Raw genomic sequence first — 25335 nt, forward strand, 5'->3', positions numbered from 1 at the left:
TAAGCCCAGAAGGCATATGGCTGGATCAGTTCGTAGGTGGAGTGAGAGTGTTGAGTTGATTTTGCTTATTACTCTCCTCCATAGTTTAGCCACTATGGGACAGGACCACCATATATGGTAGGTTGAGCCTGTATTGGCACAACCTCTGAAGCATAAAGCTGATCTGTCTGGGTTGAACGCATGCAATCTCTGAGGAACAAGGTAAGACCTATGCAATACTCTCAAGGCAACCTCCATGTCAGTTACACATAGACTGCCTTTTGATAATGTATCGAAGCATTGAACCCATTGGTCATCAGAGAACGGTATGCCAATGTCTGCTTCCCAGTCTTCTTGAAAGCGAAATTTAGCACTTGAAGGGTTAGTGTTGAAAATAGTATATAGTAGAGATAAAGTGCCCTTACGTAATGGGTCAGTGAGGCATAAGAGTTCAAAGGAGGTTGCCTTGATTTCTTGCCCAGGTCTGGCTAATGATGCAATAAAATGATAGAGCTGGTGCGCCCTAAAGAGTTCAGCAGCAGGTAAGTTGTGAAGCTCACTAAGTACTCGTTTTGTAGGGACTATACCTTTCATGAGTGTCTTGTGCAGACATGTTAGTTCCCTCTGAGCCCACCATTTGAATTGTGCTGCGTCCTGCCCTGCTGGAAAGTCTGGGTTGCCCAGGAACTCTATCAGCCGGGAGGGTCTTGATTGAAGGGGATATTTAAATCTGACTCTCTTCCAGAGCCTCAGAGAATGTTGGGTGTAAGGAGACACTGAGCTGCCTAATGTGGAACCCACGGTATTCGACCACAAGGCCCCTCTCCAGCTTATGGGATATAACAGGCTGTTTTCCAAGTCTACCCAACGAGGGGTGTGAGCCCCTGCATAAATCGAGGGGAACATTGCCAATTGTGCTGCGAGATAATATTTGTGGAGATTTGGGACTGAAAGACCCCCCTCTTTTTTATGAAGCAGCATCATGTTTTGTTTAATTCTGGGTTTCTTGTTGGCCCATATAAATTTAAAAATCTGGTTCTGGAGGGGAGCCAGGGATCTTTTGGGAACATCGATGGGAAGAGTACGGAAGTAGTACATAATTTTGGGTAGAAGGGTCATCTTTACAGCAGTAACTCTACCTGCCCAAGAAATATTATGACTGGCCCAGGAAAGAAGGAGATTATGGAGAGTCTTAAGTAAGGGATGATAGTTCCACTTAAAGATTTGTAACGTGTCATGCGGGATATGAACCCCTAGGTATTTGATGTAGTGGGGTTGATATTTAAATTTGAAAATACTACTAATAAAGTCGCCCATACCCCTGGGAAAGTTGCTAAACATTGCCTCAGATTTGTCATAGTTCAATGCCAAGCCTGACAGCGCTTCAAACTGCTTAAGCAGCTTTAGCAAATTTGGGATGGAAACGGCATGATTGGTAAGGGTTAATAGCACATCGTCAGCAAATAGGCTTAGTTTGTATTCTGATTTGCCAATTTTGCAACCTTGAATGTCAGGATTGTGGCGTATCGCTACTGCCAAAGGCTCCATGACCAAGGCGAAAATGGCTGGTGACAGGGGACAACCTTGACGTGTACCCCTTTGGATGTTTATAGGAGTAGATGAAGTGCTGGGTAGCTTTAGGCGGGCTTGGGGGGACGAATAAAGTTGTCTGATCAGGTAAGCAAAGGGTCCAGAAATACCTGCCCTAGCCAAGACCTCCAGCAAAAATGTCCAAGATATAGTATCAAAGGCCTTTTCGATATCTAAGGCAAGGGTGACCAATTGCTGGCCCGATTGAGATACATGGTGAAGTATATTAAGAGTTTTACGGACGTTATCTGAGGCTTGCCTGTGTGGTATAAAGCCCACCTGGTCTCGCTGGATTAAGGATGGTAAAAAAGCATTAAGTCGGACAGCTAAAATACTAGTTAGAATTTTATAATCTTGGTTGAGGAGGGCTATGGGCCGATAGTTTTTGGTGTTTAAGGGATCCCGACCTTCCTTAGGAATGATAGAGATGTGGGCGTCGAGAAACTCGGGATAGCTTAGGGGTTTAACTCTTAGTGTATTAAAACATTTCGTTAGGTAGGGGATTAGAGTAGCTGAGAACTTTTTGTAGTACAAGGCACTAAGGCCGTCTGGGCCTGGAGACTTATGGAGTTTAAGCTTTTTAATGACATCCTCAACTTCCTCCTCTGAGAAGGCTTTATTTAGGGACTTAGAAGCATCTGAGGTAAGGGTGGGTAGATTCAAAGAGGCTAGGAATTCTTGAATGTCACCCCTCGAAGCTGTAGGTTTATTGCTGTAAAGATTAGCGTAATATTTATGAAAAGCTTCATAGATTGAGTCCGGGTTGCTTGTGATTGTGCCTGATGGTGTCCTAATTTTATATATGGTATTTATTCTTTGCTGATTTCGTAATTTTCTAGCAAGCCATGAGTCCGGCTTGTTAACATATCTATAATAGCTTGCTTTAGTGAATCTTAACATTTTCTCTGCTGATTTTGCCAGAAGGACATCTAACTGGGCCCTGGTATCTCTTATTTGTTTAAGAGTAAAAAGGGTGGGATTTTGTTGGTGGATATTTTGGAGGCGAAGAAGCTTAAAACGAAGGTTGTCAAGCTCCTCAAGTGAACGTTTCTTTATGGTACAGGCTGTTTTTATCAAGAAGCCCCTTATAACAGCTTTGTGGGCCATCCAGAGGGTTACAGGGGAGATATCATTCACATCATTAGAGGAGAAATATTGATTTAGATGTTCTGCTATGTCTTGTCTGGTGGATTGATTAACAACCAAGGACTCATTAAGTCTCCACCAAGGCCGCTTAAGGGGTTTGGTGTGAAGATCTATGCTAAGGAGGAGAATATCATGGTCTGAAAGGCTAGTGGGTATATGCCTTAAGTACTGTAATGAGGGAACTAGGGATGAAGTCACTAGTACATGGTCTATTTTAGCATAAGTGTTGTGGATTTCAGAAAAATGAGTGTATCCCCTTTTTTTGTCGTAGAGCTCCCGCCAGGTGTCGACAAGGAAATTATTTTCTAATAGCCTGGAGAGAGCAATGCGTTGCTTTTTGGAGAGTTTGTCAGTGGAAGGCTTGGACTTGTCTAGTTTTTCATTCAGTGTGAAGTTGAAGTCCCCACACCAAACAAAAATAGTGTTGGGACCAATCTCTAGTTTTTTTTGTAGGTCACAGAAGGTACGAAAAGCCTTTTCAGGTGGCAGGTAGCAGTTAATCAGGTAGAGATTTTTGTTGTTTAGGGTACCTTTAATGGAGACGAAGCGCCCCTCTGGATCTGAGTCAACAGATTCCACAACTAGAGGGAGTGTGTTCCTTATAAAAATCGAGGTTCCTCTATGCTTTTTAGTGGCCTGGGAGTGGTAAAAAGTCAGGTAATGTTTATGAAAGTAACGTGGGCACGAGGTGGCAGTGAAATGTGTCTCCTGCAAACATATAAGGTCTGGTTTGTGCCGGAGCAGGGTTATGAAGGTTTTCCTTCGCTTGCTAGGGGAATTGAGACCCCTTATGTTAAGAGAGACTAACCTCAGGGAATCCATGGTATGATAAGGAAGTGATCAACCAAGTGGGCAGAAATAAGCAGTGTCCCAACATGAGCAGAGATAAATGAGTAACAAAACAACAGTAACATTAACAACAACAGTAAAATTCGAGTAGGCACAGAAGTCAATTGTTCTGTGCAATAACTGGGTGTGAAGCCAGTTAAGGCTTGGTCGGGTTGTGGGGGGAAAGGAGAACCAATTCCTCCCACAAATCCACCAAACTGTGAGGACAACATGAATCACTTAACCGGGAAGGCGGCAGCTACTAAAGAGTTTAAATCTTCTAGCCCTGTTAAAACGCCCGGAGTTAAAGAAGCTTAGGTTTGAGCTCTGGGGTGGAGGGTCTGAGGGGAAAGGGTATGGGAAAAGGGAAGGGGGGTGTGTTGGGGTGGGGGGGGGAGGGGTTAGAGGGGTTAGAGGAGGGGGGATGGGAGAGAAAGGGGAAAAGGGTTATGCCCCCCCAGGGCGTATGGTATTCATCTCTGTTATAGGTCATGATATGCAGCTACCCGTGGGTAACCTAAACGGTTGCTAGTAAGGCAGGTTTAAAGCATGTGGGCTAGCTGTCTCCAATCTCTCAATGCCATATCAAAGTAGAGTATCCCATCTTGTAGACATCTTGGGTATGTGGGAGCGTTCTGTAAGCACTTCCCGTGAATCGAGACAAGGCAGGGATTTTACATATGCGTGATGAGCAGTGCCGATCTATAGGTTTGTGATAGGATAGCAAATGTCAGTAGCAGGCCAATAAACAATACACAGAGCATGGAATAGTGGGTTGCCTGATCTTGCAGCCAAACGATGCGGATATGTCCAGAAGCCACGAGCTAAAGTTCCTGGTCACCATGCCACTCACACTGTGAGGTACGCATTGGTGACCTGATGAAGGTAGATTCTTTAAGCTGTGAGGAAAGGAAAAGGCACTCCGTTTCTGCAGAAAGCTCCAGGAAGCATTATGTAACAAGCAAGTCAGGTTAGCCTCACTTCATAGAAGGAACATATGGCTAAAAGTCATATCCCTAGGATAAAAAGCTGGTATCCCATAGGGACCTAATAAAAAACCCTCAGATCAGCACAGTCAAATCAGCACAGTCATCGATAAAATGTTAAGTCAGAGGAGAGGGGGAAGCCCCCTTCAAGGTACTTATCTCGGGGAGGCTGAAGGAGAGCTGCGGGCCGATCCCCGTCCGCTTCCGACGGTCTGCCAGACCCTCTCCGGGCGTTGGGCTCTGGGTGCCTCCGTGGAGGTCTCGCTCTGCACCCTTATGTTCGCGGCTTGGAGGATGTGCTTTCCGTCTTCTACGGTGGTCACTCGGTGGGCCGTTCCTTGTAGGGTAAAGAGCAGGGCGCACGGGAAACCCCAGGAGTAACGGACACCCTCATTGATTAAGGCTTGCGATATTGGGCGCAGCGACCTTCTTTTTTGCAACGTCAGCGGTGACAGGTCTGCATACAGCTGGACTGTGTCCGGCACCCCGGGGAGCGGAGATAGATTACGGGCCACAGCCATGATCTGTTCCTTCGTCTCATGGTAGTGGAACCGGAGCACCACATCTCTAGGCAGATTAGGATTGCGGGGCTTCCCCAAAGCGCGGTGAATCCTGTCCAGCCGGAACAGGGCCTGGTCCACCTGTGGAAGCATGGCTGTGAATAGGTTGAGAGCTACAGCACGGAGATCCGTATAGGTTTCAGACAGCCCTCTAATGCGAATATTGGAGCGACGCGCCCGATTTTCTTGATCTTCTTGCCTAGCTTCGAACTGATCCATGCGAGCGTCATGGGCGTCCAGCCTGCTCTTATCTTCCTTCAGGGCGTCAGCGTAGGAGTCCAGTCTCTGTTCCACGACATTAACTCTGTCACCGAGTTCCTGGATATGGGCATTGATGGCGGAGACAGCCACGTTCAAGTCTTTTTTAAGGAGCTTATGGATCGAGTTGAGCAGAGCCGAGTGATCGGACTTCAGCTCCCCTGGTGAGATGCTAGGCTGAGAGGATGAGTCTTCCAGGGAAGCGCTACTTGCTTGGGAGGAGGAAGCAGCGGCCATCTTTGAGGCCTTGTCCTTCTGCTGACGTGCAAGGAGCTTCGGGAGCGGGCCCTCAGGATGCGCGGATTTGTTCTTTTTCTTAATCTTCTTCTGCTCTGACATATCCCAGAGGCTTTGGGCTACTAGGGGTTAGCCCAGCACGGCCAGAAATGCAGTAGTTTGCCGATAAGTTCCCGGTCAGTCACGGAGCTCAGCGAGACTGCATCCAGTCACGCCGGCGTCGCGCATGCGCCTCCTGCCACCCTCATTTTAATTGGTTTTAATTGGAATCATATTTTACTCTATTGGCGCCTCTGTTTTTTCTGACAAAATTGTGTGCAAGTGAGTAGGGAGGCTGAAAGGTCCCCTACGAGGATATGGACTGGCCCAAAACCTGTCGGTTCTGTCAGATTTTAACTGCCTACTTTTTCGCAATAGTGGTCCTTTAAAGAGGAACTCCAGTGAAAATAATGTAATAAAAAAAAGTGCTTCATTTTTACAATAATTATGTATAAATGAGTTAGTCAGTGTTTGCCGATTGTAAAATCTTTTAGGTCCCTAATTTGCATTCTGACATTTATTACATGGTGACATTTTTACTGTTGGCAGGTGATGTAGCTGCTGCATGCTTTTTTGGCAGTTGGAAACAGCTGTAAACAGCTATTTCACACAATGCAGCAAGGTTCCCAGACAGGAAACTGTCAGGAATATGTACTCAGAGTTTCTTGTGGGAGGGGTTTCACCACAATATCAGTCATACTGCGCCCCCTGATGGTCTGTTTGTAAAAAGGAATAATTTCTCATGTAAAAGGGGGTATCAGCTACTGATTGGGATAAAGTTCAATTCTTGGTCGGCGTTTCTCTTTAAGAAGGCACTGTAGTGACATACAGTAGAATGCAGTAAATTATTCAGGCTACCCACTTTTATGGTAATTTTCCCGGTTCTAGCCAGGGCTGTGGAGTCGGAGTTGGAGTCAGGGCAATTTTGGGCACCCAGAGTCGGAGTTGGAGTCGATGAGTTCATAAACTGAAGAGTCGGGAGTCGGATGATTTTTGTACAAAATTCACAGCCCTGTTAAGTATTAGATTAAGGAGTCGGAGCCCTTTTGGGTACCCGGAGTCGGAGTTGGAGTCAGAGTCATGGTTTCAGAAACCGAGGAGTCGGAGGATTTTTGTATCGACCCCACAGCCCTGGTTTTAGCATCAGAAACACTTCCTATGGCTATATATTGCCGTATATAGCCCTCCCAGTAATGCTTAGCCTAGGCTGCTTAGCTATGCAGAATGCTACTCCCAGAGCATTCTGGGAGATCAGGTATATTTTGTACTGACATCGGAACTCTCAGTAAACAAATGTTCTGTACCCGACAGAACTAAAGAGGTCTTTGGAAGGCTGAAACCTGGTCGGGATGGAGAAGGGGCTATTTCTTTGAAAGGACCAGCAACCTGTGTGTGCTGGATTAAGGTGCACCTGATATCTCTGTCTTATATGCATGTTGATGTGATTAGGGTCCAGCTTGCATGGACCCTGGATGTGAGTAATTTGTTTTTACTTTGGCATTTTAAATTGTAATTCCCTGTGAACTAACAGCTAAAGCCTGGATGTGGTTTTGTGCCCTGGTAGTGGCCACAATTGTCTCTTTGAGCACCTGGCGACTGCAGGCAACCTATTGGGGATTTTAAAGGTGACAGCGCTGAGGAGTACTTGTTTTTTTTTAGAACTAAAGAAATCGCCAGCTGTGACAAATTTCAGAAAATAAATCCGGGTGAGGAAAGATTTTGCAAACACTGACTAAATATACTATAGATGAATATAAGCTATTTTATTCATTATGCTATTTTCTATGCAGTTTCTCTTTAACCTTAGTTTGTAAACAAATGGGTCTTAGGGCTGGTTCAGACGGACGTTTGCAGAGCGTTTACAGCCAGCGTTCAGGGCTTGGTGTTAAACGCTCCCATTCAAGTGAATGGGAGCGTTTGTACCAAGCTTTCAAGCGCGTTTACACAAACGCGGCGTTTGGGTCCCGATTTTCTCTGGCGTTCAAGGAGCCCCTGGAAGCTACATGTAGCTTCCAGGGGAGGTTAACCGCGACGGCTAATGTCCCCCTAGGGGAAGAAAAAACGCGACCGCATCCAAACGCACGCGAACGCTGCTGAACGCGACGCCAGCAAACGCAACGCCTCCAAACGTCCGTCTGAACCAGCCCTTAGACTGGAACCCTCATTCCATAGCAACAATGATTGATTGTTGAAGTGGTAGTGTACTTCTAACCAACTGACCTTTCAATAAAATATAAAACAAGACTTTGATCAATAATGCAGTACATTTGTATTACCCATTTCATTCTACTCCAGCATTAAGGTTTTATCCCGCTTTTGTTGACAACACATAAATGACCGTTCCTGTGTCAGGGTAGCTCCTCACAGTGACGAATGCCAAACCTGTCAAATTACCCCACTCCATCTACTTGGGAGTAGTGATCAAACCAAGTGGTGTAGCTGAGGAGCTTGGGGCCCCAGTGTGAGTTTTACATAAGGGGCCCCAAGCATTCTATTGATATGAAGTCCAAAAGCCTTTCAGTGTCAGAGAGGTGTAATCAAAGTAAGGAAACAAGTTTGTTAAAGGGGTTCTTCCGCAAATGAAGAAAAAAAGGGTTAGGGCTAATCCATTTTTTAGGGCGTTTTTTTTTTTTACTTTCTTTTACTTTCTTTTCACAACCATAACTCCTGCCTAAGTAGTTTTCAGTGGTATAACCTACTTCTAGCAGGAATCTCCGTTATAGCCCTAAGGGCTCCGCTGAGCTGCTGAATATGTGTTTACATTGTTGCTAGGCAACCAGATGCCGTGCAGAGACTCGTTTGTGAAGAGTCATAAGCTGCTGGGAGAATAAATCAGTCCCATCTACACCATATGATTCTTTGTCAGATTCGATTCAATTTGATTTGATTCAATCTGACTTGTCCAATTCATGATTCGATTCAATGCGATTCAAACTGAATCGAATCATGAATCTGACATGTCAGATTGAATCAAATCAAATCAATTAATCGAATCAAATTGAATCAAATCTAATAAAGAATCATATTGTGTAGATGGGACTGATTCTCCCAGCAGCTTATGACTCTTCACAAACAAGTCTCTGCACCAGGGGTCTGGTTGCCTAGCAACAATGTAAACACATATTCAGCAGCTCAGCGGAGCTCAGACCTTTAGGGCTATAACGGTGATTCCTGCTAGAAGTGGGTTATACCACTGAAAACTACTTAGGCAGGAGCTATGTTTATGAAAAGAAAGTAAAAAAAAAAACACCCCTAACAAATGGATTAGCCTCCCAGCCGTCATCCGTCACTATTTACATCACATGTTGTATTGATGAAACCATTCATTTTTAAAAAAAAACTTTTTACACTATTTTAGAAGGATGCTTAATAGTTTATGCATAAACCACTTTTTTTTTTTTTCATTCGCGGAAGAACCCCTTTAAAGAGACACTTGAGCCAGAAAAAAAAAAAAAAAAAGAGTTTTACTCACCCGGGGTTTCTACCAGCCCCCTGCAGCAGTCCTGTGCCCTCGCAGCCAATCACTAATCCTCTAGTCCCCCGCTGCCATCTAGTTTCGTTTTTGCCGACAGGCCCGTCAGGACTGGCCACGCGTAGCTTTTTCCGCATTCCCGACTGTAATTAGCGCTATTGCGGACCGCAACACGTACAAAAATACGCGTTGCCGCATTACGTAATTTTGTGCGCGTTGCGGCCCGCAATAGCGCTAACTACATTCGGGAATGCGGAAAAAGCTACGCGTGGCCAGTCCTGACGGGCCTGTCGGCAAAAACTAAACTAGCTGGCAGCGGGGGACCAGAGTATTAGTGAGTGACTGCGAGGGCACAGGACTGCTGCAGGGGGCTGGAAGAAGGTGAGTAAAACTCATTTTTTTTTCTGGCTTAAGGTTCACTTTAAGGATTACCACTATACAATGCACATATAGAGGTGATCATTACCAGCATAGCACCAATGAAAAGCTAATAAGACTGATGAAGGAGGGCTCTTAATGAGCCCCTCTGGTCCAGGGGCCCTGGTGAGGTCATAACCTCTGCATCCCCTATTGCTACGCCAATGATCAAGCACAGTTAGATGATGTGGAACCTCATTAATACACATACACAGGTTAAGCAGTCCCAAAAAGTTTCTTCTAAAAAAATGCAGTGTTAAACCACTTGGCAAAAAAAAAAAAAATCCTATATTGTAGGCATCCAAAACAAATGTTCTCTTTACAGCTTGTTTCAAGGCAAAATAAGAAATGTGAATGTGTATAAGACTTTCATGGCGTTCAATATTGGTGTCTATTGCAGAGAGAATTTAAAACATGAACCATAATATGAACGTGCTGCACTTCAGTTACTGTATACTAATTATATTTGAACTAACACACCTTCTGCAAGAGAGGAAGTGTATTTCCACTTCCTGTTTTGCTGAAAAGGAATTCCTAACAACCAAAACAACAGGAACTGAAGAGCAATTAATTAGAATGAGTACAGATTATAAAACCCTGTAAGTTTTATGACCTAGTGACACCTGAGTTCAGAAGATTCACCAAGTATAACACAAGCTTAGATCTATGCACCCTTATTTAGTCATTTCATTATGATGAACACAGAGTTAAGAGAGTAGTAAGAGAGAGTGGACAACAAATGCTGTATATAATCTGTATACAGTACTAGTAGACCTAAGCCCGTTTAAAAATGGGCTCTAGGTCTGTGTCGGAAGGAGGCCCTCTCCTCCCTCCCCTGTGACCGCCGCCACCGCTGCACAGTCAGCGCGCATGCGCACGCTCCCGCCCGCCTCGAACACGCCCAGCCAGCCAGCACCCTGTCCTGTCCTGCTCCCTGTGTCAAGGCTGTCCGTGCGCACATGCGCTGTAGCGCAAAGCACGGACACACACACACACACACACACACACACACACAAGGACGCAGAGACACAGGGGAATTATTATATAGGATAACCTTACACGCATATTGAAGTACATCTGTTCTTGCACAGAGACGAATTCAGTAGCACAACTGCTCATACGAAAGAATGCCAGACAGAATAGAAGTGGATAGAAGCTGTTATGGAGTGTGTGGCTTCCATAGGTGGTCGGTTGTACAGGAAGTTCTGCACATCGCTTCGTAACTTTTTTTCTGGGGTTAACAGCTGAAGGAGCCACAGCAAGGCATTAGCAGCACTGTAACCATGGACTAAACTTTGATTTATAATTTAACACTTATTTTGTAAAAATTTTGGAATTCCACTTTAAGTCACTTGAAGTTAAAGCAAAAAAATACCCTCGATACCCCAGAAGTGGAAATCCTCTGGATGGTCCAGAGGCTTCCCAGATGCTCCTGCAGTCCACTGTTCAAGAAGTGGGTCACTATCCCTCTAACTTGTGACAGAGTGTGACTATGGATGAGCGCTTCTGAACTGGGCGTGTACATGTAAGCCGTGCACATGCCCAGCAGAACAAAATTCATGCAGAGATGGAAAAAAATATACACATTCTGCTTCTTCGCATACTGGGCATGCACAAACCTTACTCTTGCATGCTTAGTCCACAACTGGGAGAGCGGCCAAAAGACGAAGAGGGACCTTGCACTGGAATGGTGGGCTCTAAAAAAAAAATCTGGGGATTATCAAGACGCTTCTAAGTACCAAGGTTATTATTTAAGTTTTGTTTTTTTATCACTTCAGGTGTGCTTTAATTTTTTTTTTTTTTTATAAATGTTCTTACATTAGCAATACTGTTTCAGCGCCTGTCACATAGAAGAGTACTTAAAGTGAACCTCCAGACTAAGACTCTACTTAGCAGTACTGAAAAGGATTGGTGTTTCTTTAACAGTTTCACAGCATTAAAACTTTGTTTTTCTTACATAAGCCTTATTTTTAGCTTTACAAAAGCTAAGCTCCGCCCCATCAAAGAAAACTGCCAGGACTTTTTTCCCCTGATGCTGTGCAGAGCATGATGGGATTTCCTATGTTGTTATTCACGTTGCCTAGCAACTGGGAGGGGTGATCAGCACACAGGACAGTTGGAACTGTGTCTTATGCTCCCTGTCACCTCCTTTCAACCAAAAAGATGGCTGCCCCCATGAAATCACAAATATTTGCCTGTACTTTTAAAACAGGGTGGGTAAGCGATTATGTTACCTATCTATTTTAATTAACATAACTAATGTAACTTAATGACAGTATGTTTGTTTAGGCTGAAGTTCCTTTTTAAAGCAAGTTGTTCCTCAAAGCTGCGTATTACCTTTCTCACCTTACACCTTGTACTTTTTAGTTTGCTAAGGACTGTGAAGTGAGAAACTGATCACATGACAAAATTCATGAAATTATTGGAAATATGAGCTTTACATGCTCAATAAACTGCTGAATAAGAATAAATATTACTGGTATACTCAACTTAACCAAAAGACTTCCAATGATGCTTTTTAGTAATTCATATGTAAGTGCTGAAGAAGACTCCAACTCCTGTTCCAAGCTGGCAGCCATGTTCCACACTTTCTAGTAAAAAGGCAACGGCTTTAAATAGTAGGTTTGCTGCCATCTTACTTCTCCCATAGTTCCAATGTTGGAAGTAGCAGCACATTCAGAAATTAAGAAGGCAGTGGATGTCTGGGGCACTTCCATCACTTTCACCATGGCAAAACATACCAGTGAATTACAGAGAAGGTGGAGCGGACACATATATTCAAAATCTCTGCTGACCAATTTTGCCGCAGGTTGAAGCTGAAGGGCCGCTGATTGTGCTGCAGGCAAACTCCCAGCGGAGCGGAATAAACATGGCGAAACGGGGGAGCAGGGATATGCTGTCAGCTGTCCTGATGCCCACCCGTCCCCTAGTTCTCCTTTCTGCCTCCGCATCCTACCTAAATGCCCCTCCAGCAGCCTCTTCCGGGTCGTCGAGTAAGGCACTACTGCGCAGGTGCTGGCCGGGCTGCGTGTGTCCTACAGCCTGCACCCATGGCCTAGAGCGCACTGGGCATCTCCTTGCTGTGAGGTCATGCGCAGCGCACTCAAGACCACAGTTGCACGCTTTAGGACACATGCAGCCCAGCCAGCTCAGTAGTCCCAGACTCTGGCGACCACGGAAGAGGCTGCCGGAGGGGTAGAAAAGGGAACGGGGGGGAGTGGTGGGCGCATTAGGACAGCTGACAGTATATGCCTGCTCACCCAGTTTCTCAATGTTGACTTAGCTCTGGTATCCTTTAATGCAATTCCTCCTCAGAGTGGCCGCAACTCGGGGCAAGTAATTCAGGCACTGGCTATTACCGGTGGCCGAATTACCTCGGTTTTTTCTAATTTGAGCACCGGCAATCGCTGGCGCCCAAATTAGTCACTGAGTACCGCTATAGCCATAATTCTTATTACAGCCTATGGCGCTGCCCAAATCATCGGCGCAACTCTGCGCCAAAATGATCTGTCTCAGGAGCGGGAACTATAGGGAAGCTTGCTGGAGGGGGCAGTATAAATATTTTCTCCTTACAGGTATTTATTTATTTTTTGCCATCTTGACATTTGCTTTAATCCTTCAGAGCGATCCAGGGAACAAGTACACAATAATATGAATAACTCACCTTTTTCTTCTTCTTGAGAACCACCTTCACGCCATCCACAGACACATACAGGCTAACTTTCTTCTTCTTTATGTTCTTTGCTTTGAATTCATACTGTGGAAGAAAAGGCACATTCCAGTCAATGAACTGCAAGAGATGACGTGTCGAGCTAAGGTCAAGATATAGATTGTATTTGTGAAGTGGGAACAATTGTCAATTCCTGTACAATGTGCTGGGGAGAGACACAACATTCACAAGACATCAGGCAACAAAAATGGGTTTCCTACGAAAGCAGCTGGAAAGGATAAACATCCCCAATATATCACCAAAAAAGATCAGCTTGGATTAGCATGCATGATATTTTTAGAGATACATTTCTACAAAATAAAGAGCACATGTGGAAAGCAAAAGCAGATTAAGTTAGTAGCATATGGAGGCTTTGTTTTACATCCAGCAACACTCAATAAATACAGCCAGAGCTGACATGTTTGAGACAAGGCTTCCTCTGAAGTCTCTGTAGCTCCACAGCTAGGACGAAGAACTGGTTTTATTCCAGAATGTGTCAGTCCTGTCTGCATTCAGCAAGTGTGTCCAATTATACACTGTTTATACAGTGCTGATATACCGCATATTACTTTACTAAGTACATTAAACAATTCTCTCATCTCTCAGCAAAGCCGGATGTATACTTTTTCTGCCAACCTTCTCCTGGTGCCCCTTCCATATGCTGCAGCCCTCTGCCATTCTCTGTGCAGATCACCCCTCCATGTATGAAATCCATGTACAGCAAACCCCTCTCTTTCATGTACAGTTCCCTTTGGCAGTAGCTCCCCTCTTCTGTGGGTAACTCCCCATTTGCAGCGACCTCTTCCATGTACATCAACCCTTCCTTCATGTCCAAACACCCCCAAGGCCCAGGCCTATTTGGCCTTCACAGAAATCCGGCCCTGTTCTCACAGGATCACAATTTAATGTTAGGTTCACACTAAGTACAAAATTGTACAATTTTCTGCAAGCTAGCTTATATGAGGCAATATAAAATGGCATATGTTCATCGTGTTCATGCAAAATGTCCATTAAGTGAACTTGGAACTCAAAGCACTTTATGATCAATGTGTTATCGTGCTTCAGTTGGTGATCAGAAACTTTCAAACCATATAAACCTCTATTTAGGCACATGCACATAGGTATTTCATGAAAAAGATGACAATGGAGAAACAATGCAAGAAAGGCATTCATTAGTATGGTTTCTAAGGGTACCTGAATTGAGTGGAATAAGGAGGCTGACGTTTTCATTCTCTAACAAACAATGCCAGTTGCCTGGCTGTCATGCTGAGCTTTAGGGCTCATTTCCACATATATGCATTTAATTAGGGCTAACATTTCCTGCAGTACTTCACAGAGTACTCTGAACAATTCAGGTTACTGTCCTTCAGGAGCTTGCAGTCTAATACCTGCTGTAGTCAGAGATTTTCGGAGACCTCACATGCTCACTCCAACCTGAGTGATTGCAAATACCCTCTGTTTTAAAGTGTACATGAAGGGAAAAGTGCCCCTACTAGGGAGTACTTACCTTAAGAGGACAGGGGAAGCCTCATTAGGAACCAGAGGTTTAATACTCTCGAGGTAAGCATCTCATTATTTATTTTTCACAGGTGTACTTAAAGAAAGCAAATTTCTATGTTGCATAGTGTTTTAGTAAGAGGGCGTTGTGTGCCTTTTTAGTCCCTTACACACTCCTAGGAGGTCTGGTTTACCATAAGCTTGCTGGGAAATCTAACTCTAGGTGTTTCAAGTCCTACCACATAGAGCCACATTAATACATGCCATGCATTGATGAGGACCAACCAGTCTGAAACAGTCTGTATGCATGTTGGATTATTGTGGCTCTGTACAAATAACAAGCGGACACATCATTGTGTTCTAGTGGTTCTGGAACTGTGTTTTGGCTTTCAGAGAGAACAAAGGGATGATCTGCATATACAGCAGTGGTACATTGTGGGAGACTTCATATGCTCAAACCAACCAGAATAATCACAAACATCTTCTGTTTTAAGAAGGCCAATTCCTGTCTACTACAGTCATACTCTGATGTCACTACCATAATCTATGGCAAAACTAATATCTTGCCTTTTGTGGAGGAATCGGTGTGCAAGATGTCTTCCACCTTCCAGCACAAGCGTTACCTGCACTCTGCGGGTGCTCGTTAGCTGGTGGTGTATAATAGAGTTGGCAGGGCTGAGGTGTAAGGCCTCATTCACACTTCACGCGCTTCTGTCCGCTTTTTTCAGCACATCATGTTACAGATACATGTTGCTTAAAAAAAAACAGGCAGAAGCGGACAGAAGCGCACTGGTGTGAATGAGCCCTAAGTCTGTGCTAACTACGCCACATGGGGAAGCCGTGTAATGGAGAAATCTGTTTATTGTAACGCGTTTCGAATGGGATAAAGTCGGGCCTTCTTCTTCAGACAAAAGATCCCTCCACAAAAGGGAAGATACTCATACTGCATAGTGCAGAACGCTGGTGACTGCAAGGCGAGTGGTGCTATCCACAGCAGCGAGAGGAGAGGAACAAAGGAATCCCCGCTGCCACAAGCCTGGTCCCTGGTTTAAAAGGACAAAGCCTGCGAGCTGGTACACCCATACGGGCTTATCAGCACTACACTGAGGTGACATCATTCTACGGTCGGCTGGCCACTTTTCATAATCCACACACGGAGTACACTTTCTCCTACTTTGTCTCCATATATCCTTGCCGTCCTGCACGGAAATTGAGAACTGCACCAACTATACACAGCACAACTCTGATCGCTCTTCTAGATCTTCCGGAAGTTCATTCTACTTTAGTACAGTCTCAGAGTAAAATACACTGTAAACAACTTAGTTTTTAGATAGCTATAACATATAGCAAGTGTTTTGAATTTTATGTTTCTGACCTCTCACCGACAGGTTTTAACTAGTCCATAAGTATACATATGTACAGTACATTGAATTTTAAACTTTTCTTCAACGTTCCCCTTTAAACACTTTTAAAGAAGATCTTGCTGTGCGCTCTACAAACTCAAACTCTATAAACTCTTCAAATACAAACAAAAATAAACATAGCAATTGGAAAATTTAACATTTTGTAATTTTATCATATAAACAGGTATATTTGCTTAATTTTAGCTTCCGATATTACCCTTCAGAGCAACACTTCAACTCGGGGAAATCAGCTCATTGATGTGCATAAGCTTATAGGAAGGGGTTGAGTAATGACCTTGTATATATTTAGATGTCTACCAGTGGCATGGCTATGGGGCCAGGGGCCGCAACACACATTTCACACTGCACCCTCCCCCAGCGCTGTGTGTATTATAATGGGATGATACACACCACCAAAACCAAAGTACAGGAGCAAGCAGAGGAAATGGATCTTTTTTTAATGATGCCCACTATTCAAAGCACAAACAGACGTGGTTGCTGCCACTACAGCACAGAAAAACAAGCCAAGGGCCCTTTTCCACTAACAGAGTTTTGGAAAACCAATTTCAATCACTTGCCGATCACAAAATGCTAGGTTCTTTTAAAACTAATGGAAACCGCGCAGGAACATTTCCATTAGTATGATGCATTTCCAATGCAATTTTTCGAAAACGTTGTGCTGTATTTTTCATGTGATTGAGCTTCTGTACAAAGTATTGTGATTACGTTTCACAGTGGAAAAGGGTCCTAATTCAGTGGCTAGAGGAGGGCCTTGATGTAGGCCCCTCAAGTCTAGGGCCCAGGTGCGGTTAAAACCACTAAATCCCCTATTGCTAGGCCACTGCTGTATACCTAAAGCTGGACCAACCTTATTTAACATAGCTCATTCATTCACTGCCTTGTATCTCCCACATTAGTTTATTTAGATGGCACTTAGTATAGCACCTATAGCACCAATTGCTCTGCTTTCTCCCAGTATATTATATATTGCCAGTATTTATAATCTCTATGGCTACAATTCAAGATGCACAGACACATGCCATATGAATGTTAGTCACATGAGCAGAAGCCACCAGCCTATTTGCCACATTCCTCCCTATGTGGAATTGGCCTGCCCCGTACTTTTTGATCATCCAGCACACATCTTCCTAGATGCTGCTCACATTGTACAGTATTGATGCTTTGACAAGCTACATTCTATACTTTAATGCTATTCTCTTCCTTGTGCCAGGTAGAAGTCTATTGATAGATAATTTATATCTTTTTGACATGACTTTAACCTTGGTGCCTCTGGTTATAGCTAAGCCCTCATTATTTATGCCCCGGTTGTGCTTTGCTTTATGGTATTGTATATTTTCTCTGCAGGCTGTAATATGCTGAATTTGAATGGACAGGATCATGTGAGACATTTTTATTGTCACGTCTGTACTATTGGGACAGGGACCCTTCTTTTACTGCCCCATTTCTCACTGGCATTTCCCAGTTTCCACACAAGGATTCCTGTGGTTCCCTGGTTAGGCACGTCTTTTTCATTCTTGGTCTGTGAGGTTTGACTTGTCTTTCTACTTGTTTGGGATGTTTTTTTGCTGACATTGTTTTTATTCTTATTCCATCTACAGTTATACTTCCCAACATTTTGATTACCGCATACGCATAAGAAAGGGTTTGTGGAGCACGAAACAGACTGGTGTTGTCGCTAATGGCAATTTAATGTGGAACACTTGTTGAATCCCATTACAGGGATTGATGGGTTTTATACTAATTGACTGACTAAATGTCCATTTTCTATGTCAGAGTGCTTTCATTTTTTGATACAGTATACCCATGTAATGCTCAATGGTGTGGCAATCACCTTGGGATATAAACATTGCTCATATAAACCGGGCTTTAAAGAGAAACTGTGACCAAGAATTTAACTTCATCCCAATCAGCAGCCGATACCCCCTTTTACATGACAAATCTATTCCTTTTCACAAACGGATCATCAGGGGGCGCTGTATGGCTGATATTGTGGTAAAACCCCTCCCACAAGGCACTCTGAGGACCATGGTCCTGGCAGTTTCCTGTCTGTGAACCTTGTTGCATTGTGGGAAATAGCTGTTTACAGCTGTTTCCAACTGCCAAAAAAGCATGCAGTAGCTACATCACTTGCCAGCAGTAAAAAGGTCACCATGTGATAAATGTCAGAATGTAAATCAGGGATTTAAAAGATTTTACAATGGGAAAACACTGACTAAATCATTTATACATAATTATTGTAAAAATGAAGCACTTTTATTATTTTCACTGGAGTTCCTCTTTAACGTGTTAAATTAAAAAAATAAAATAAGCCACACCTCCCTAGTTTGTCTGGTGTGAGTGGTGACAGTTATCTCAAAGCAAGGTGGCCAGCATTGCAGGGGAGCGCAAATAATAAATCCCTCTTTCAGTTGATCATGTTGTTCACTGTAAATTATAAATTCTACCCCTGGAACTTTTCAAATTCTAAAACCCATTTTGTAGCTGTGCTTGCCCTCAGAGGTGCACCTATCCATACAGGCTTAAGACACCTCGTGCTTTGGTAGTTTCCGTTTAGCATACTGAAGTCCTGAAATTGCTCATCACCTATATCCTATTACTAACAAGTTCACCTCCTCACAGGGGGCTGGTTTGGTTTCTACTGTAACGCAGGGCTGCTGGGAAATGTAGTCTAGCAACTAACATTCCTTCTACGTTAGGTTTCATGTGGTCACACTTTATCTTTCCGTCAGCTGACGCCAGAAAAAAAAACTAAGGGAAATAAGGTGAGCTGTAGTTGTAGTACATCATTTTTCTGACCACTTTTCTTCTATATGCTGTTTATGTTCCCTTGTCAGCCTTATCACTATTATAATTCGCCTTGTTATACTTGAGGTTTATTTGAAACTCAACTGTCATTGCTATATGCAGAAATCATAACAACTAAAAGAATTTCCTCAGTGCCACCAAGGCTCATTCTTCAACACCTCCCCCACCATTGTGAACGATTAGTGCTCTCAGCTACTGTCTTATTAGGAGTGGACTTCTTTTATTACCAAGTGTCAGCAGTGGCAGACTGTGGCATGCAGTCACAACACAATCCCCACTGACCTGACCATTTCCGGAGATGAATATTCCACCAATGAGGTCTCACAGGAGAAACTGAATGGAGTAGACATAATAAACACTTGTTTCTATACACTATACAAAAGGAGACTACGCAGGAGCTCAATCGTGAAAGCAGAATACAGAACTGCAAATCTGCAGCAGCTAAATAAATGTTTCCCTTTACTTTTGATGTAAACTTACGGATGACTGCAATCAGCAACAAATATATTTTAACTCTGATACAGGTTTTGACGGGAAGAAGGCATATCTAGTTCCTGTGAGCATTATAAATTGCAATGATGCCAGCAAACATGTTTCTAGGCCCTTACTATCTGGAAGACATTTCTCATATGTGATGAAAGAAAAAAGAAAGACATGCTCATGTGGTCAGAATCAGCTAATCAGAAGAGTCTCAAAAATCAAAGGGACCGTTAGTGGGTATCAGTGTGTCTGTATGACTGTCATTCCAGGAATGTTCCCAGACACATCGCTCTGGCTGACAGTTGTTGAAAGTGTGCAACACAGACAGCCAATTGCTATGAATTCCTTACAGAGAGTTCTAAACGGGAGTGTCTGTGTACTGTAATAACTTCATAAGTCCCAAGTTGCAATTAGAGGAAAACAAACATGCTTCTATTGCCTCTAGACAGAACACAAAGCTAACCTTAGTAAAACAAAGATGGTGCCTGAGGAGGCAAAATCATTTACTTCCTGGTCTGCGCAGTACAAACAGGAAGATGGGAATTCATGTGATCGCCTACTGACATGTCTGCAAAGCAATGGAGCCCTGCAGTGTTACCTGCAGAATGGAGTCCAATGCTTCACTGAATGCTCTGAAATTGTGCACCTCGCCTATTGGCGAGTGCTTATACTGTACACTGGACCTATTCTGGATTACTTTTTGCATCTCCTTGATAAAGAAAGGCTTAGGGCAGTAGTACGCGTTGGTACGCTTTTTTCCCATAGCAGTGCAAAAGATTTCAGTTAAAACACGTTATATAGGTAGAAAAAAAAAACAACGTTTTGTAAAAAATAATACCTTTTAATGGCTAACTAATAGAGTTAAATTATGCAAGCTTTCTGGGATCTAGTCCCCTTCTTCAGGCATATTTCCAGATGTAAGCTGAAGTAAAACACTGATGCAGATAAATGGTAAACACGACGATGACAGTTGAAACACGTTAAAGTGGGAACTGTGCCTTAGGAAAATATGGGCATTACTTTGAAAATCAGTTTTCTTTCAGTTATAACTGAGAGCAGCTGATTAAGAGTAAAAGGGACCTTAGGCATTATGAAAGTTGGAATATTGTTTGTAAGGTTTGAATAAACCACCCGCATTTTTTACCGATGTGATAACATTCCGTTTGTACTATCCAATCCAGACGGGTGGCACAAATTCGGTGGATATTATCCGTATGGTATGCCTCTTTTAGGTGCCCACTAATGGTACAATCTTTAGCGAAGACTTGTCCGATAAACGTAATCGGAAATAAAATGTGGCAATACATTCATTATTTCACCATCATCGAACCAACGCATTTATCTGATCGCTCGGGTGATTCCACCCTAAAGATTGTACCGTCAGTAGGTAACTACTCATCTGCTCACAGATCTATAAATAAAGTTTTTAGTGAAGTCTTGTACCAGCTAAAGCGAATATCACCAACCTACTTCACATATTGCTTTTCAAGAACTGGGCACTGCCATTGGAAACCCCTGCCCTGCTCAAAAATGAACACATTCTGTGGACAAGGTAAATCTTCCTGTAAGTATCCAACAATACTTACAACTAGATGTTAATTGTGGCTACTCCCACTTTTTTATTTTATGGAAGTTCCTATTAGTAGAAATGGAGATATGCAGCAGGCAACTTGACAGGAGAGTTGGAGCATCTTCATACTGTCTCAAGTGGCAGGATATAAAGGAGAGCTCCGGAGTTATGAAGAAGGGGACTACCAAAAACCACTGGTAGTCCCGGTCTCAGGGAAGGGGTGTGAAGTATTTTGGTGTAATGCCAATAGTTCTGCATCAAATACTACGTAGTACTAAATGGTACACACAAGTAATAAAGAGGGTGTTTTATTCCTTTTCCTTTTTCAATAGTTCTGTACAACAGTGTCATGTGGCTGTAATGGTGAGAGCTGGGCTCTCAATATTATGTAGTACTAGATAATACTAAGAAAGAAAGGGTAAAACCCCACTGTGCAAAAGACTTCAGCTATTGTGGTAAAAAAAAAATCTCATTAGTAGGTTTTATTAGCTAAGATACTGGGAATGCAGCTATATAGCATGTTCTGCATACTGTTGTACTAAAAATAAGATCTGCAGGAGATCTTGCATCTTACGGACCATCCTCAACTACAAATAAAATAAAAAAAAAAAACAGTTAATGAGATCAGATTACCTCCAGTGCAGATTCATAATGCATCAACCTCTGACCCACCTCCTAATCCAGCAGTAAATGGTGGGAGCCTAAAACTGATGGCAAGCCTCTGGAGGAGACTGTAGACGCCTCTTCGATCTCTTGGAGGCACAATCCACCATAGTAGATTTTCCTGGCCAGTCACTATTCCACAAGACATAAGGTTGACAGTACTAAATATTTTCTTTGCACGGATTAGAATATAAGTTTCACTTGACTGGTGTGATCAGTTATCTGTCTTCATACAGAATTCTTAAAGGAGCATATTTTCAGGAATGACTCAATCAAAAAGGCGCCGACATTTGGAGGCAGCTGGGCACTGCCATAGGCTGTAATGTAAATTATGGCTACATCAGCACTCAGAAGGTAATTTGGGGACCAGCAAAAGACGGAGCCTAAATTATGAAAAAATACAGTGCAATTCAGCCGCCAGCCATAGCTGGCAGTCAAATTGCATCTCAAATTTATTTTTTTCTTGTTAAAGCAAAGTTGTAACACAAACAATAACAAAATAGCACAGCCTGCACATTTGTAAACACTTCAAAAAGTGGATTAAAAACCAGTGCATTTCCCCTTTAAGTACTATACAGACAGAGGAACCTTGCTGAACTCTGTTCCACTGACTTCCATTGAAGGATGTGAAATATCAGAGTGGTTCTCACATGACTCACTGTTTGGCATGACAGAATGTATCTCCCTCAGGTAATAGGCTGGAAACACATTTAACTTCCAGTCTCTTCTATTTAGTTACGGCCCTGACAATAATAATTTGTTGGGCACGACGTGAACTGGTTAGAATTATAATGAAAACATAATTAAAAGGTAAACAGCAGGAGGATGCTTTCAGTAAAATCAAAAGCATGACTCAAGACGATGTAAGAGCAATGGAATCCCAACAATAAAGAGACGCTTGGAGAGTGGTAAAAAGGCCTGGTTTCCAAGGAAAGGCCAATCCTCACAGGACAACAATATGTTAAAACATTACAACTGTACGTCCTGTGGAGTTTTTCATTGTGTATAAAGGGGAGGACAGCCCATGCCCGGCAGAGGCCCGGCTAACTAGCCGCAGCTAGGGAACTTCTGCAACTTCCCTGGAAATATCTGTATTTACCAGCTCTGCAGATGAAAGGGTGTAGAGATCCCCCATTCTCCAGAGGATGCTCCTTTGAACTTTTGACTTTGTGGTGATGTATATACAGCCCCGCCATCAGGGGGGGACAACTGTTACAAGAGTCACGGGCCCGGCCGCCTGGAGCTGTCAGGGGGGGCCCGGCCCCCCTGTTCACTCACTGCGGCTCCGCTACAGGCCCTCTTCTCTCATGTGTGACTGTCTGTATCTGAGCAGCCTGCGGACAGCTGCTGCTCTGAGCTAACTCGTCATGGTGCGCTGTGGCCAATCACAGAGGGAGGGCGGAGTAACAATTAAAAAGAGGCGCTTCTGAGCTCTGTGATGGTGAGAAATCCCAGTGTAGCCAGGCATCACTGCGATCTTTGCCATGCCTAATGATTCCTACAGTAGCAGTGTCCCTGTGTGCCTGCTGAACGCTGCACGGTCTGCCCAGCTCCAATCCCCAGGAGACCACACCAGGTGCCGACCTCTGTGCTAGACAGGACAGGACAGGAGACCTCTATGCAGTGCAGCCTGCACCACAGTCTCCCCTCATCCTCCAGCGTGCAGATCAGGAGAAGTAACAGTAGGGAGGAGGGGAGACCAGCCATCAGCACACACAGATAGTGTGCTCCTGCAGGCAGCTGCCCTATGTCAGCCAGACGAGAGAGGAATGCAGCCCAGTAGACGGATGAAACCAGCCACTGAAGGGAGGGGGAGAAAACGAGTAAAGCCAGCCTGCCCATGGATGGAGAGGAGAGTTACACTGGTGGAAAAACAGGACAGAGGGGCCTGAGCTGAGCCACTACATCATTGTATAAGGTAGAAGTAAATTGTGCGGTTAAGTCTCTCTCACTCTCTCTCTCCTGACCTCTCTCTCTCTCTCTCTCTCTCTCTCTCTCTCTCTCTCTCTCTCTCCCCTGACCTCTCTCTCTCTCTCCCCTGACCTCTCTCTCTCTCTCCTGACCTCTCTCTCTCTCTCTCCTGACCTCTCTCTCTCTCTCTCTCTCCTGACCTCTCTCTCTCTCTCTCCTGACCTCTCTCTCTCTCTCTCTCCTGACCCCCCCCCCCCTCCTCGTTCTCTCTTCTGACCCCCCCCCCCCTCGTTCTCTCTCCTGACCCCCCCCCCCTCGTTCTCTCTCCTGACCCCCCTCCCCCTCGTTCTCTCTCCTGACCCCTCCTCGTTCTCTCTCCTGACCCCCCTCCCCCTCGTTCTCTCTCCTGACCCCTCCTCGTTCTCTCTCCTGACCCCTCCTCGTTCTCTCTCCTGACCCCCCCCCCCTCCTCGTTCTCTCTCCTGACCCCCCCCCCCCCCTCCTCGTTCTCTCTCCTGACCCCCCCTCGTTCTCTCTCCTGACCCCCCCTCGTTCTCTCTCCTGACCCCCCCTCGTTCTCTCTCCTGACCCCCCCTCGTTCTCTCTCCTGACCACCCCTCGTTCTCTCTCCTGACCACCCCTCGTTCTCTCTCCTGACCACCCCTCGTTCTCTCTCCTGACCACCCCTCGTTCTCTCTCCTGACCACCCCTCGTTCTCTCTCCTGACCACCCCTCTCGCTCTCTCCTGACCACCCCTTTCGCTCTCTCTCTTCTGACCCTTCTCTCTCTCCTGACCCTCTCTCTCTCTCCTGACCCACTGTGTGTGTGTGTGTGTGTGTGTGTGTGTGTGTGTGTGACCCTGGCAGAGAAGGAACCTGCCACTACCTGTAATGCTAGCCTACCCCCCACTACACCTAACACTACTTTTACTGAACACAACACCTAACACTAGCCTTCCCACCACTACACCTAACACTAACCTCACTGCCACTACACTTAACGCTAGCCTACCCACCGCTACACCTTACACTAACCTCACTGCCACTACACGTAACGCTACACCTAACACAAGCCTTCCCATCTCTACACCTAACACTAACCTCACTGCTGCACACACTGAGGTGACACACAGAGGGACACTTTTTCGCTGCGCGTGCCACTTTCTTTGGCGTCAGAACCACGTACATTTTTCAGCGCTACAGGGGTGGGGTGGCTATTGGGTGGGCACAGCAGCCAGTGAGTGGGCACGGGAGGGGGGCCCAAGCCTGATGATGTGTGAGGGGCCCCAAAATTTCTGATGGCGGCCCTGTGTATATATATATATAATAATACACTAGGGATGGATCTAAAATAGGATCTGTATAACCATTACAGAGTCATTTAGAGGTGGTATATAGATATCCTTAACATTTTTATAAAAAATTTCCCTTTCTCTCCCTTTTATATGTAAATTTTATAAGTTAAATTAATTTTGAGTGTTATATAATCATCCAGATAATTTGAGCATATTTCCTGTAATCTATGTAAAATTGTTTTTTTTCAGCAATTTTGGTGTTTTTATAGCATTTTTAGCACTTTAGCGTTTTTACCGCGTTTTTACCGCGTTTCTGCGCGCTTTTGACGCGTTTGCGCGTTTGTGACGAGTTTGCGCGTCTTTGACGCATTTAATTAGCTTATACGCGATAAATAGGTGTTTAGACGCATGTAACTTACACGTAGGGATCCATATGCGTAAAATTATGCGTATTTCATGCGTATTTTAAG

General features: G+C 44.2%; 1 protein-coding gene across 3 annotated transcripts in view; it reads right to left on the reverse strand.

Moving 5' to 3' along the window:
* NOS1AP (nitric oxide synthase 1 adaptor protein) overlaps positions 1–25335 on the reverse strand; it is a 224611-nt gene that overhangs the window by 78358 nt on the left and 120918 nt on the right. For 2 of the 3 annotated variants that reach the window (XM_068239949.1, XM_068239951.1), the window contains exon 3: positions 13177–13269. In XM_068239949.1, coding sequence (XP_068096050.1) covers positions 13177–13269 — 93 coding nt within the window. Of the gene's footprint in view, positions 1–8322; positions 8363–13176; positions 13270–25335 lie in introns of those variants that run through there. The other variant, XM_068239950.1, reaches the window with a different exon arrangement.

Source organism: Hyperolius riggenbachi, chromosome 6 (genome assembly GCF_040937935.1).
Source record: "Hyperolius riggenbachi isolate aHypRig1 chromosome 6, aHypRig1.pri, whole genome shotgun sequence".
NCBI classification, from domain to species: domain Eukaryota; kingdom Metazoa; phylum Chordata; class Amphibia; order Anura; family Hyperoliidae; genus Hyperolius; species Hyperolius riggenbachi.